The sequence below is a fragment of the Schistocerca cancellata genome, chromosome 10 (genome assembly GCF_023864275.1).
Source record: "Schistocerca cancellata isolate TAMUIC-IGC-003103 chromosome 10, iqSchCanc2.1, whole genome shotgun sequence".
In the NCBI taxonomy this organism is placed as follows: domain Eukaryota; kingdom Metazoa; phylum Arthropoda; class Insecta; order Orthoptera; family Acrididae; genus Schistocerca; species Schistocerca cancellata.
In genome coordinates, this window is record NC_064635.1 from 106,632,259 (window position 1) to 106,648,179 (window position 15,921).

General features: G+C 45.4%; 1 protein-coding gene across 1 annotated transcript in view; it reads left to right on the top strand.

The window, feature by feature from the left end:
• LOC126106173 (uncharacterized) overlaps positions 1-15,921 on the top strand; it is a 463,842-nt gene that overhangs the window by 306,749 nt on the left and 141,172 nt on the right. The window contains exon 17 of the mRNA XM_049912411.1: positions 7,480-7,727. Within this exon, the coding sequence (XP_049768368.1) occupies positions 7,480-7,727 (248 nt within the window). The remainder of the gene's footprint in view (positions 1-7,479; positions 7,728-15,921) is intronic.

Genomic DNA, 15,921 nt, shown 5'->3' on the forward strand with positions numbered 1-15,921 from the left:
TGGTTGCTTTGTGACTACACTCTCTGCCCTAAAATTAAACTTGTGTATTCTGTTTTCAATATCTGTTTGATTTGTGCTTTTTCTAAGTTAAGTGTGACTTGTCTTGTCCATGGTATTGTTCACTTGAACCCTTGTATGTGTATCAGAATTTTGTTGGTGAATCTATTTGGTGGTAGATTGCTGAGGAACACGTAGAACTTTAACCTTACTTTTCTGACGGCAGGTGCTAGGTTTGACATCGTCTCTGTGGATCTCGTAGAATGTGATCTGTAGATCTCTTTGGTGAGCTTTAGTCTGACAATTTTCCTCGAGATTTTGCGTTCTTCTTTCAGTATGGTTCCTGTGTCGCTTTTCGTATGAAATGTTAGGGTCTCATTTACATGCAGTATTTCAGGCTTGATTACTTTGTTGTAGTGTCTGGCTTTGTTTCAGTAGACTTGGATTTCCTATAGATATGGGTCTTGTTTTGCCGAAGCTCTCTCCATATCTAATAGGCGAGTATGCTGTGCGATTTTTTTATCATCCTCTAGGTTCGAGGATTTTACCTAGATATTTGAAATTTGTAACTCTGTTTATTTTGCCATATTTGGTGTCTGTTTTGAGTGCCTAATTTTGAGCAGAAGAATGCAGCCTTCAGGAAAAAGCTTTGAAGGCCAATTTTTTCTGCAAATTCTTTTAGTATTTCTGTTTCTTTGGTTGCTGTTGCTTTGTTAACCGAAAGTATGATCGGGTCGTCTGTGAAAGCTAAGTCTGATATTTCTATCCTGTCCAGGGATCATCCTAGTCGTGATGGTTTCCAGTGTCCTTGGATTTTCAGTTCTTGCTATTCTCTCATTACTTTGTCCAGGACTAGTTGAATAGTGGGGATAATCCGTCGCTTCGCCCTACTGTATTTAATAATCTGTCGCTTCCACCTACTCCACTTTGTCATGAAGAGACCAGAGATTTCAATCTTAACTTCCGATATAGTGCCAGCCAGTGCCTATTCGATTAGTCGTAGTGTTTTTAGGTCGAGTCCCCATTCTTCTAACATGGTGAATAAGGATTGTCGGTGAACAGAATCGTAGACTTCCTCGAAATCTATGAAAGTACAAATGATTGCACGAACGTCCGGGGAGGAAGACAGCCTGTTATTCTTCAGTTTCGTGTTTTAACTGTTCTTGCGTTCTCTGCTGGAAGCACGCTGAGAAAATTTTGTAGGTTACTTGCAGCTGGAAGATTCATCTGTACTCGTTCGGGTTCACCCTATCTTCTTTCCTGTGAAACAGGTGGATAAGTACACTTTTGTATTCGTCAGTAAATTTTTCTGTTTGCAATATGGTTGTGATTATTTGCATAAATTCCTCAAAGGACTTTGGTCCTCAGTGTCGTAGTAGTTCAGCTATGATGGCGTCTTCATCGGATGTCCTTTTGTGGTTTTGATTTAAGTGCATATTTGTGGATCTCTTGACATACAGGTGAGAGTGATTCTGGGTGTGTGGAGTTGTAGTCCTGAACTGAGAATCTTGTTTCAGGTTCCAGGACAGTTAAGGGAATCGGAGAAATAACAAGGCAGTTCTTAACAATTTTCTTGATTAACTAATGCGAGCGTAACATCTTGTTTCCTGGAGCATAAGTTTTGAGGTGTGTTGCCGCGGATGTTTACTTGCGTAAGTCCTGAAGAAATATCTAGTGTGATAGTTGCGGCAATTTTCCTCTGTAGCATCCAGCTTCTCCTTCATGTACTTCCTCTTGGTTTGCGTAATAAGTTTCCTGGACTTGTTAAAACGATATAGGCTTTCCGGGGATTTTTTGCTGTTGTATTCCTGGAATAGTAGTTTGCGCCGTCTTAGTGCTTATTCACATTCTGAGTTTTTTCCGTGGTGTCGGTTCTTTTCTTTTTTTCTGTGATACTCCTGTGGAATTCTTCCCATGTATTTGCTTTCTGTCATCTCTATTTCTGGTTTGTTGGATTTTATGATCTTTATCGTGGTCTTGCGGTAGCATTCTCTCTTCTCCCACGGGGTCCCGGGTTCGATTCCCGGCGGGGTCAGGGATTTTTCCTGCCTCGAGATGACTGGGTGTTGTTGTGTCGTCTTCATCGTTATTCATCCCCATGACGCACGGAGGAATGCAACGGCAAACCACCTCCGCTAGGACCTTGCCTAGTCGGCGGTGCGGCTCTCCCGTATCGCCCCCTTCGCTCCTCGGAGTATGGGATCTCACCATCATCGTCCCAAATTCCTTTTCTGATTTTTTTCGGTGATTTTCATTGGATTTAGGTAGTGGTTTGAAACAACATTCGCGCCTCTGCGAACTTGAATGTCTCTTTCTGGACTAGGTAGGAAATCGCTACATGGTCTATTTGGAATTCTCCCGTCAGTTGTATAGGTTGCCTCTATTATCTGGTTTCGCGGGGTTGACATAATCCTGAGGTTGTTCTGCTGGCAAAGTTCGATGAGTCTCATGCCGTTTTTGTGTGTACATTGGTGCGCGGGAAACTTTCCCACAGTTCTCTGGTGACATTTTTTCTCTGCCGATTTGTGAACTGAAATCACTTACCAGATGTTTTACGTCGTCTTTGGGGATCTTGGTCATCAGTCTTTAATGTTTTCCAGAATTTTTCTTTTTATTTGGGGTCTTTTTTGTTACCTTTATTCGAGGTGGTGTATACAATGATAAACGGCTATTTCTTGTTTCCACACTGTAGACGCATTGTCATTAGCCCGTCATCTTTTGAGTGTTGCTTTATGTTCCATGCTGCGTTGCATTGGTTAAGTCTAGAATTCCTAACTGTGCTGTTAGTGCTGTTCCTTTAGGAGGTAAAACAGGCAACTTCTTCGCTGAGAAACACGCGACGACCACATATTATGATTCAAAACACGCAGTTTCGTGGGTAATTTTATTTGACGTATGCATGAGTGCCGCAAAATACAGGTTGTATAAAAAAGAATTATCCGATTTTTTAAAATTCATAGCTGTTACGTTATTTGAGACATGTGCGTGAACAACGTACTGTTGGAAAGAGAGAACTCTCGAATTTTACATGGTTCCCGCTAGGTAGCAGCAGTGTGCGCCTACTTCAGTTCTAGTAAACATGGTGTCGGGACAACAGAAAACGTTTTGTGTTCTACGTTTTGCGCAGTGCGGGTCAGTAATAACTGTTCAGCGTGACTTTCGTACTGGGTATGGTGTGGATCCTCCTACTGCACAGAGCATTAGACTATGGCATGAACAATTCCGAGAAACAGGTTGTCTGTGTCAAGGCAAATCGCCGGGCCATCCCCGAGTGTCTGACACAGACGTTGAACGTACCCGCCATAGTTTCACAAGGAGTCCGCAGAAATCCGTTACTAGTGCAGCTCGACAGCTCAACATGGCCCCGATGTCCGTCTGGAGTGTGTTGCGCCGACGTTTTCACATGAAACCATACAAAATTCAGCTACTGCAAGCTCTTAGTGAAGGTGACAAACAGCAACGTGGGGAATTCTGTAATTTCATTCTTGGCAAGATGTAGGCCTAGGATGGCGGTTTTCTTCCACGCTTAGTGTTTAGTAACGAGGCAACATTCCATTTAAATTGAAAGGTGAACCGTCAAAACGTGAGAATATGCGGTACGGAACAATCATATGAAGTTGTACAAAATGAGACGGACTGTCCAAAATGTAATGTTTTTTTCTGAAGTTTCACGGGAAAAGGTGTGTGGCTCATTTTTCTTTGCCGAGAATACTGTTGCAGGAAGCAGATATCTTGATATACTTGAAAACTTTCTTTTCACACAGTTGGAGACTGATTCGAACGACTTCATTTACCAACAGCATGGAGCACTGCCACACTGGCATCTGGGAGTGCGGGAATTTTTAGATCAAAAGTCACTGAACGATGGATCGGTCCCATTGCGCCAAATGATTCAGCCTGTGACTGTACGTGATTATTTCTTCTGAGGGTTTCATAAAAGATTGTTTATGTGCTTATGTTACCAACAACAATGAATGAACTGAGACATCGCATAGCTGAACAAGTATGAAAAAAACCTTTTTGAGTTTCCCGTTTATAAAATCGGATACACCCGGTATACTACGAAGATATGATTGCGAACAAACTGTGAAATGCGCACAAATCTGGTATGCAATATGACCGGTCATCAGTCTTAGAGCTACAACGAGCAGCTCTCGAGAGATGGAGGCTGCCGCCTACACAAGAGACCTAACCTCGCAGTGCAAGGCTGAGACCTCGCTCCACTCTCGGACATTGCCGGCGAGCTACTCTCGGCGGTTTACACGAAACGTATCACTCGCAAAAGCTCTCAGACATTGTATATTTTCTATTGTACGGTTTCTGATTGCACATTACAGGCTTCATCACTGGCTGTATATAAAGAAATGGTGGACAGTAAGACTGAAAAGCTTGTAACTGGTGTCCGCAAAATGACGAATTTGAGTTTTGCGCTATTTTGTCATACGACGGTTAGCAGCCTTGGATTTTTTTCATGCTTGTTACCCGCGATCCTTCCCATTAGTAGCCTGATACATTTTGTGTGGCGAGCATTGTTGTTTGAGACTTATTTTCGTCATGGAGAAGATAACTGAGCAACAGATCCAAGTGATAAAAAGTTACTACAAAAACAGTGAAATTTCGACGGCAACCGTCCGTGAATTGCATGTGACACTCTGACGTAATGCTGCTTCAATCGAATCAGCAGTTCTGAAGTTGGTCCGGAAGTTTGAGGTAACTGATTCTGTTTCAAACGTTAAAAAAACAGGACGACCGCTGTCTGTTCGAATACTGGAAAACATTGTCGTCGTGCGTGACAGTGTACCTGTAAGCCCCAGAAAATCGTTCGCCGACGAACTCAACAATTGAATTTATCACGAAGTTTACTGCATCAAATCCTTCCAAAAGATCTGAAAAGGCATCCGCATAAGACTGAAAATGTACAAGTGTTGAAGCCTGCAGATCATGGGAAGAGATATCAATTTCCTCAATGGCTCTTGGCTCGACAAGCCGAGAACGAGATTTACAAAAAGATTAATTTTCTCATATGTGGTGCACTTCCACCTCAGTGGGTATGTCAATAAGCAGAACTGCAGGTTCGAATCCTGCCTCGGGCATGAATGTGAGTGATGTCCTTAGGTTAGTTAGGTTTAGGTAGTTCTAAGTTCTAGGGGACTGATGACCACAGCTGTTAAGTTCCATAGTGCTCAGAGCCATTTTGAACCAGAACTGCAGAATTTGAGGCAACGAAAATCCGCGAGTGACTGTGGAAGATAAGACGCATCCACAACGCATGACTGTTGTGGGTTCTAGGCAGGGGAGTGATCGGCCCATACTTTTTTGAAAACGATGTGACTACCATCACTGTGATCGCGACCGTTACCGAAACATGCTTTCTGATTGGTATTTCCCCTCTTATTGATAAGTAACTATTTATGGTTTCAACAAGATGGTGCGACATATCACGTATCCTGTGAGACTATTGGTCTGCTGACTGGAAAGTTTCCTCAAAAAAATCATCTTTTTGCGTGGCAACCAGGAATTGCCTGGCAGATCATGCTATCTTACTCCTAGTGACTTTCTGTGGGGATTTGTGAAATCAAAAGTGTAAGTGAACAAACCACAAGCAGTACCCCGTTGCCGCGCGGTCTTTGGTGGTGATACGGTGGATATAATTTTTCATACGTAAATGGGAGAAGCTACGTAATGTCTCTGTAATAAAAAAAATACGTATTCACTAATTTCGAATGTGCAGTTTAATAGTCATCCCTTCTTCCCGCATACCCTCTGTAAGGGTGTTGCAGGGAAGGTTGTGCCTGAGGAATAATTGTTGAGGGGAAAAAAATCGATAAGTTGCGGCGCTTTCGAGTTGATTAGCATTGAAGTTAGCGAATCAGTCCATTGCACGCCCAAATTTAAACGGCACTCTCGAGACGGTGTCGCTAGACGTGCTCTTCGTTTGGTTTCCTAAAACTGAAGAAGAGAGAGAGACAAAAATTGCACATTGGACTGTAGTAAGTACCGAAATGAAATGATCGTATGGCATTTTTGGCCGGGAGGCCCCATGCGGGGGAGTTCGGCCGCTGTATTGAAAGTTGTTTTTAGTTGACGCCACTTCGGCGACTTGCGAGTCAATGATGATGGACACACAACACCCAATCATCTCGAGGCAGAGAAAATCCCTGACCCCGCCGGTAATCGAACCCGGTATCCCGTGCGTGACAAGCGAAAACACTACCGCAAGACTACAAGCTGCGGACTGCAGTAAGTATCGAATGCTGAGTAGTCTCGTGCGCTATCGTTTCTGCTATGAGAACAACTGACACTAACTAGTATGTGGCGGGCCGCCTGAATTTGCAGGCGCAACAGCCTGGTCGGGTTACTTCAGTGCTTATTGACTTGGAAACGGCAAAGCAGGTCGAATTTTTTCTTGACAGTTATTTCTCAGCACTGTTACCAGCTTTTCAGACTGTTTCGGTGTGCCTGCTTACCGTCGTCAGGCGCATTTTCTGTGACGTTTAGGCAGATATTTGCTATTTTGTTTTTGCATCGTGTAAGTGTAGTCGGCTGAAGCAGTTACTGCTCGTCACTTCTTTCATACGACTCTCATTGTCAGCAGAAAGCGTCGGTTCGTTTCCCACTACAAACAAAATCAATTTAACTCGTAATTTTTCGTGCACATTCGATAGAGCGCTCCAACATTAGTGTAGACCGATATTCGTCTTACCGATATGTATGAATGGGCACAATAAAAGACGAAGCATAAATAGGATTCCAGCTACTCAGTGGTGCTGTGTGCTTGGCAGTAGCAGTCAGCACGGCCCAGGACAGTGCTGTCGTTGCTGAAGTACTGGGTGTTACCCGCCTATTACTATTCCTGTTAATACACGCCAATAAATCAGATACCGCATTAGTCTAATATGGAACCGCACTATCGATTGGGCACGTACAATTGCACTTCAAAAATTGTCGCATGAAAGACTTGACGTGGACAATGTGTTTGGGCGGACCCCAGACGTGCAATGGACAAAACGAAATTGCGAGTACTTGCTGAAGCACCAGAGACGACTATTAGGAGGGACACCGTATAATAATGCTCCCAGCACTGACCCCTAAGGCGCCCTCCTGCTTAACCACGGTCCAGTCAGACGTCGTTCCCATTGATGTGGAGAAATAAACTTCAGCTGTCTGTTCTTAAAGTATGAGAGTCAGCAGTTATGAGTTACTTTGCTGATACCATAATGGTCCAGCTTTCGCAGTAACGTTTTGTGATCAACGCAATCTGACGCCTGAGTTAAATCCTAGATGACGCCTAGTATTCGCAGCTTTGTGTTTAATCCGTCCAGTGACTCCCAGAGAAAAGAGAACGTAGCGTTTTCAGATGATAAACTATTTCTAGAAACCAGACTACACGTTTGTCAGCAGATTAATCTAGACTGACGTGAAGAATTTTCCCACTGTGAGCTTGAGCTGGGACCAGGGAGATGATGGATGCGTACTTTGTAGGCCGGCAGCTCGGCTAACTCCGCCCCGCGCGTGTTGTTTCGGCAGGAGACGTCCGACATCTTCGCGAACGCAGACGTGGACGGCGCCAGCTGCCCGCCCGCGCCCTCCTCGCGGACGAGCACGCCCGGCGGCGGCAGGGCTCCCAGGCGGCCCCCGCCCCCGCGCCCGCAGCCGCCCAAGGAGACCAAGGACCTCATCCTCAGCGTGACCGGCGCCATGGAGGCCACGTCCTCGCACCTGCTAGACAGGTGAGGCCCAGCTGCTCCATCGTAGCTAGCGTGCTGACGACCTGAAACTTCACCAACCTGTTTTGACGCCCCAGATGACTCGTAGAACCTCTTGCAGTGCTAACCTCGTGACGATTATATGGTATTTTAAACAGTGTCGTGCTTGAGCTCGACTCGATCTCTTCGAGCAGTTGACAAAGTTCGAGAACTCTCGAACTTTACTCAGGCTTCCGACTGCAGCACAATCTGACGACTTCTGTTCATACAATCTTAACGATGTGTTACAGCCTTATTAATATACTAGCGTTCTACCCACAGCTTCGCAAGTGTACGCATATGGCACATTCCTCCCCCTCCCCCTCCCCCCTCTCTTTCCCTCTCTGCTCAGCTCTGCCTGTGCACACGTATATTTCCTGTAATGCATTCCAATACTACCTGCACAACACGCCTGTCATGCAGAACAGCCTAGAAGCCCAGGTGCTACAATCCCTTTTTCACCCCCACCACCAGCATTTGAGCTTGATGATAGTATCTGCACAGTACCTCTTTCCAGACAATAAGTAGTATATGTACCAAATTCGACACACACATTAATAAATAAATAAATAAATAAATTCTAGAACTGTAGCTCGTCCTGTAATCTGGTGATATGTCAGTAGTATCTACACTCCTGGAAATTGAAATAAGAACACCGTGAATTCATTGTCCCAGGAAGGGGAAACTTTATTGACACATTCCTGGGGTCAGGTACATCACATGATCACACTGACAGAACCACAGGCACATAGACACAGGCAACAGAGCATGCACAATGTCGGCACTAGTACAGTGTATATCCACCTTTCGCAGCAATGCAGGCTGCTATTCTCCCATGGAGACGATCGTAGAGATGCTGGATGTAGTCCTGTGGAACGGCTTGCCATGCCATTTCCACCTGGCGCCTCAGTTGGACCAGCGTTCGTGCTGGACGTGCAGACCGCGTGAGACGACGCTTCATCCAGTCCCAAACATGCTCAATGGGGGACAGATCCGGAGATCTTGCTGGCCAGGGTAGTTGACTTACACCTTCTAGAGCACGTTGGGTGGCACGGGATACATGCGGACGTGCATTGTCCTGTTGGAACAGCAAGTTCCCTTGCCGGTCTAGGAATGGTAGAACGATGGGTTCGATGACGGTTTGGATGTACCGTGCACTATTCAGTGTCCCCTCGACGATCACCAGTGGTGTACGGCCAGTGTAGGAGATCGCTCCCCACACCATGATGCCGGGTGTTGGCCCTGTGTGCCTCGGTCGTATGCAGTCCTGATTGTGGCGCTCACCTGCACGGCGCCAAACACGCATACGACGATCATTGGCACCAAGGCAGAAGCGACTCTCATCGCTGAAGACGACACGTCTCCATTCGTCCCTCCATTCACGCCTGTTGCGACACCACTGGAGGCGGGCTGCACGATGTTGGGGCGTGAGCGGAAGACGGCCTAACGGTGTGCGGGACCGTAGCCCAGCTTCATGGAGACGGTTGCGAATGGTCCTCGCCGATACCCCAGGAGCAACAGTGTCCCTAATTTGCTGGGAAGTGGCGGTGCGGTCCCCTACGGCACTGCGTAGGATCCTACGGTCTTGGCGTGCATCCGTGCGTCGCTGCGGTCCGGTCCCAGGTCGACGGGCACGTGCACCTTCCGCCGACCACTGGCGACAACATCGATGTACTGTGGAGACCTCACGCCCCACGTGTTGAGCAATTCGGCGGTACGTCCACCCGGCCTCCCGCATGCCCACTATACGCCCTCGCTCAAAGTCCGTCAACTGCACATACGGTTCACGTCCACGCTGTCGCGGCTTGCTACCAGTGTTAAAGACTGCGATGGAGCTCCGTATGCCACGGCAAACTGGCTGACACTGACGGCGGCGGTGCACAAATGCTGCGCAGCTAGCACCATTCGACGGCCAACACCGCGGTTCCTGGTGTGTCCGCTGTGCCGTGCGTGTGATCATTGCTTGTACAGCCCTCTCGCAGTGTCCGGGGCAAGTATGGTGGGTCTGACACACCGGTGTCTGTGTGTTCTTTTTTCCATTTCCAGGAGTGTATACAATGAGTCTTGTGACTGCATTTGAAATCAGTTTAACACTATTCGATTTGTTGATTAGGCATTCAGTTTCCAGTTAATTTTGATTCTTCTTTCATGTGAGTAATGCCGTTTGATTGTAAACGTGGTTAAAAACGGGTAACTTTTCTACTAGTTATTCTAATGTATGGACATGGATCGAAATGCTAATTTTCAGTTAAGTTGGTAAATTATTATTGTCTCTAATAGATAAATGACTGAAACATTGTATTCGATGCAAACTCGAGTAATATTTTTTAAGGACAGTACAGTCGTCTTTGTCTGTTAGCTTCACTTTACAAATTTACCGTAAATATCTATATACGGTGCCCATAAATTGCGTATGAGAACGCCTATTGAAATAAGTCCGAATATAAACCCGCCAGGGTAGCCGAGAGCGCCAACGCGCTGCTTCCTGGACTCGGGTAGGCGCGCTGGCCCCGGATCGAATCCGCCCGGCGGATTAACGACGACGGCCGGTGTGCTGGCCAGCCTGGATATGGTTCTCAGGCGGTTTTCCACATCCCAATAGGTAAATACCGGGCTGATCCCCACATCCCACCTCAGTTACACGACTCGCAGACATTTGTAACACATTCACGCTATTTCACGATTTACGCTAGACACAGACAGCTGGGGTACACTGATTCCATCACAGGGGGTACGGGGTGGCGGCAGGAAGGGCATCCGGCCATCCCTTAACAGTAACATGCCAAATACGATTAACCATGGCCGACCCTGCGACACCGCGGTACAAGGCGCAAGCGATAGATATATAATAGGAGTTTGGACAGTGGTAGGATTTATTACCATATACAGCTGTGTTCCACGAAACTGTCTAATTTCAAGCATAGCTATACCTTGTACAAGGGTGGTTGGGTAAGTGTAGTTCAAAAAAAGGAAAAAATGTTGCTTCATAAACAACTCACTTTACTTCTCGACATAGTCTTCTTTGAGGAATATACTCTTGGTCCAGCGATCGTCCAACTTTTACACCCCATCGAAAAAATAGGTTGTGTCTAACTCTGCAAATTACTCGTTGACTGCAAGTATCACTTACTGATTTGATGAAAATTTCTTCTCAGCATACCAAAGTTTCAAGTTAGTGAACAGGAAGATGTCGTTTGGGATGACGTCTGGTGGACAGGGTGGATGAGGAACCAATTCAAATGTCATTCATGCACTTTGGCCATTGTTATCGGCCCAGTGGCTGCCTGTCTCTCCGCTCCTGTAATAGGCAGCTGGTTACAAACACCACAGTGCGGCTACTCGTGAGGCCTGCTGTTTCTGTGGCTCATTTGGGTGAAATGGATGCAGAGGTTCGAGAGGAGATCATAAATATACCAAAATAACACTTCTTTATATATAAAACTGATTTATCACGTGGTATCAGTAGCAATACAAGACGATTGTACTGTCCATAGGCGAGTACCATCGTTGGACGATCGTAAGGAATTGCAGAAATACTTGAACAAGATTCCCACTTGGAGTAAAGATTGGCAGCTCTCTGTAAATGTGGATAAAAGCAAAAAATTCCCACAACAGGGAGAGAGAACCTGATAATGTGAGATTACAAGACAAATGGTCCTAAGTATTACGCGTAGTAAAAGTAAGAAGTAAACCTTAAGTAGTATCAAGTGGGATGCTTAACATTAGTATTAGGGAAAGTGAAGGGAAGACTTTGATTTTTGGGAAGAGGTATTGCATCAGTAAAGGAAATTACATATAATACTGTAGTGCAACCAATTATAATTATTACAATATATAGAGTAATATTTCGCGTAGGGATCGATAGAATAGGATATGTGGGAGTAGGAAGCGTTCTGAGGCACATAGACAGTCTTTCTTTCTCCCCTCAGTACGTGAATGAAATAGGGAAGACAATCGATAAATACAATTTGATACGAAATACTCACCACCATGCATTGTACCAAGTGGCTCGTATGCTGGGTGCTTAATGAGGAAAAGTAACTATATTACGGGGGGGGGGGGGAGATACAGTGATTTGAATAAGAGAAAATTCCCTATAACACGCATTCAGCCTCGGTTGGTTACACAGATGCAGCTGGTTACAGGGATAAGTTTTCATTTCTTGTGTTGCTACCCCAGTTCCTATGGGTTTATTTGTCGATTGTCACTTTTTCTAAATTAAAGTTGTGAAGTTATGCTTGCGTTTGCATCCTTGAGTTTTCAACTGTGATTTTGATGTGTTGGCCAATTCTACTGCACCGTTTAAGCATACCACACATATTTACAAATGCTGAGCATACTGCTGTAGTATTTGTGTACAGATTTTGTAACTGAAACTTTGTTGCTGCTTGTAGATAATATAGCACACCATTTCCCAGGCACCGTATTGAAAATTGTTTACTCGCGTTTACGCTAAACTGCGAGAAAATGTTGCAGCCCACAGCAGTCATACATCATCATAAAGTGCAAATGAACAGTGTGTGGATGGAGAAGAAGGCATCCACTGGCACAATGTATGCCTTCGAGAAGCACACACAACATTCTTACACATATCTATCTTCGATATACGAAAATATGGTGGATATATGGATGGCACCTACCCTTACCATTGACCGACGATTCAACACATTCGAGAAGGAAATGAAAGCGACTGGAATTTTATTTCTGGGTAATTATAAATACTCGAGTATTCTCATTAATACTTTTTATTGCTGAAGCCATTTTCACTCGTAACTCACATCGATGGTAGGAATAAAACGCACATCCTTTCGTTGAGGCACATTTTAAAGAACGCTTCTCTGTAAATGTGTTTTACTGTACGATACAAAATAAGTTGATTGGTGCTATTGTGTTATCGCAACATCTTAAGGCAAGTGTGGGCAAATAGTGGCCCGCAGGCTGCTAGCGGTTCGATAATGGTTTCTGTGCGGTCCACTAAGAAAATCTGAATTTTTATTTAACAATTTATACCTTTTCTGAACTGCAAGGTTAACTGATACATGCAGTCATTTGAAAAAGTGTGGCCCTCCACAAGCCTCTGCTTCCACAAAGTGACCCCCTGTCTTAAGGGGATTATTCACTTACACTTTCTTGCAAGCGATATTCAGCATTACTTGAAGAGGGTCGTTTGTCTACGGGAATGGGTATATTGTTCTGCTATGTCGGCGCCCTTGCACGTTCTAGTCGTCTGTGACACAAAATGTAAACGTAGCATTCCCCGGAATATATATCGGCATAAATGGTCACATTTCTTGATAATGGTTTCCCGTTTTGGTTACATTGTAACAACTGTAAGACTGTAACCGTTAAAAGTTAGACACATCTTACACTGAATGTTTTATTCTCATTACTCCGTACTAGCAATTATTGAAATGTTTACTGTTCCTCCTGAATCATCGAGTTTATGTAGATGTAGACTACTTTGGCTATGAGCTAGGAACAAACCAGTAACTTGTGTGGAGGAAAATGACCTCCTTGGTCGCTCTGCGATGCTCGCCACCTCCAGCTGTTCTCGGCTGCCAAATGGAGAGACAGACAATGAGACCTCTTGCAAACTGACAAGTGCTGATGAGGCTGTCTCACATGATTGCGCGGTACCTATGTGTGCTCCACCCTCAATATCTGATGCTGTTCGTTGTCCTGTATCTTACCAGGCCTGGCAAAAACACTACTGCATCTTGGTGACAGTTCAACCTGCCACAGATAATTGCAACTGTAATCATTAACATAACCATCAATGGTGTGTACATGTACTAAATTACGTTGATATCCAACCATTTCTACTTAGTACTTCACATATCTTGTCAGGCAGTGTAACACAGAATGTAACGAGGCCCATACAAAACTTCATTTTTAATTGTTTCAAAAAATGCAATGATTTCTGCATCTTGCCGAAGTGTGGTGGATTGCGTTCCTTGACGCTGTACATAGCTTTAACATAGGTGCAACCACACTGGATGGACAGCTATGGAGACGTCAGACCAATATGTGGCAAAAGCATTTTCATTAGTTGCAGAGGCAACAGCCCAGATGACTGGCCTTGTAACATCAGCCAACATGGCCTTGCTGTGTTGGTACTGGGAACGGCTGTAAGCTAGTGGGAATTAGAGTTGTAATTTTTTTTTCCTTGAAGCCATGCAGAAGACATCAACAAAAGAAATTAATATTGAACAGGAAACGCTTTCGTGATGTTCCGTAAAATGTTATTTACACTCTAAGACAAAGCGAAGCATCAGGAAGGAAATATCGCAATGGCTCGGAATTCGGTAGATGCTGTTTAGTGCACACACGGACAAATGATAACAATTTCAGAAAAATTGGATGATTCGTTCAAAGAGGAAGAGTTTCATAAATTGAGCAAGTCAATGTCTTGGTCTACTCCTGGTCCTTGGGCAAGAAATTTTTCGTCTTGGAATTGATTGATAGAATTGTTAGATGTCCTGTGAGGTATCATACAAATTCTATCCAATTGGCGCGTTATATCGTCAAAATCCCGAGTTGGTTGGAGGGCATTGCCCATTATGCTCCAATCGTCCTCAATTGGGAAATGGAAATGAGCGTTTGGCGTCATCGGCCGGGAGGCCCCTTGTGGGGCAGGTCCGGCCGCCTTGGCGCAGGTCTTACTACATTCGACGCCGCACTGGGCGACCTACGCGCCAGATGGGGATGAAATGATGATGAAGACAATACAACACCCAGTCCCTGAGCGGAGAAAATCTCCGACCTAGCCGGGAATCGAACCCGGGCCCGTAGGACGGCAATCCGTCAAGCTGACCACTCAGCTATCGGGGCGGACCCTCAATTGGGAGAGATCCGTCGCCCTTGCTGGCCATCGTAGGGTTCGGCAAGCATGAAGACAAGCAGTAGAAACTCTCGCCGTGTGGGGGGGGGGGGGGGGGGGCCGCATTATCTTGCTGAAATGTAAGCCCAGGACGGATTGTCATGAAAGGCAACAAAACTGAGTGTGAATGTCGAATATCGTCGATGTACTGCTCTTACGCAAGGCTATCACGGCTGAAAATCACAGTGGTCCTGCTATGAAATGAAATGTCAACCCAGATCATGTCAGGCCGTATGGTGGGAGATTATTGGGTTGGTATCCCAACGCTATCTGGGGCCTCTGCACACACGTTTTCAGCCTGGAATCTCATAGACTCCAACGGAGTTACTACACTCTTCTCCGAGAAGCCTGTTGATCTGTGTGCTTCAGAAGGTGATTTGCGACCCGCAAAGATTTTTGCCATATTCTGTTAGGTTCGTTGTGCGCAGGAGGATATTCTTACGTAGGCTACTGTCTTCAGTTTTTATTTTACACGTCTAATTCGGTAGGACCAAATTGAGGAGCAAATCTCCAAGGTCATGGAACGTGTCAGTACATGATGGATGGATGGAGAGGGTTGTATGGGCGCAGGATGGCAAGGTCTTTAGCGCGCGCTCAGTAACAGATTGAGACAGGTGTCAAGAAAAGACTCAGAACAATAAAACAGAACGTGAAACACAGGTAACAAGCGTGGAAAAATATGTGCCTACCCACACTGAAGCCTGGGACGAAGCATGCCGCCAGCAGTAAAACTTGGAAGAAAGTGGTAGAGGGAGCTAAAACAATATAGCAGATAGAAGTGGCTGGCTGACCGCAAGGAAAAAAGGGAGGAGCCAGCCACTCTGCAATACACTAAAACCTCCAGCCTTAAAGTTCAGGCCAGAGTCCAGACACATCACAAAACTTTAAAACCCTAGACACACGCGTCTCATCATTAGCTAAAACACAGTTCAGATCCTCATCAACTTGTGCTTCTGCCCTTGCATCACGGTATAAAATGCAGTCTGTTAAAATGTGCCGGACAGAGATGTGCACACCACAAGCATCACAAAACGGGGGATCCTCCCGCCGTAATAGAAAGCTATGTGTGAGAGGACAGTGCCCGATCCGAAGACGCGTGAGGGTCACTTCTTCCCGCCTGAGCAACCGGCAGGAGGAACGCCATGGACGAGTTGTCGATTTCACCAACCGCAGTTTATTGGCCGTCACTGCCAGCCATTCTTCCTCCCACAACTCCATGCACTTCTTGTGGAGTGCAGAAATGACAGACTGCAAGGGAATAGGACATTGGACCACATCCTTCTCTCTGCAGGCCTCCTT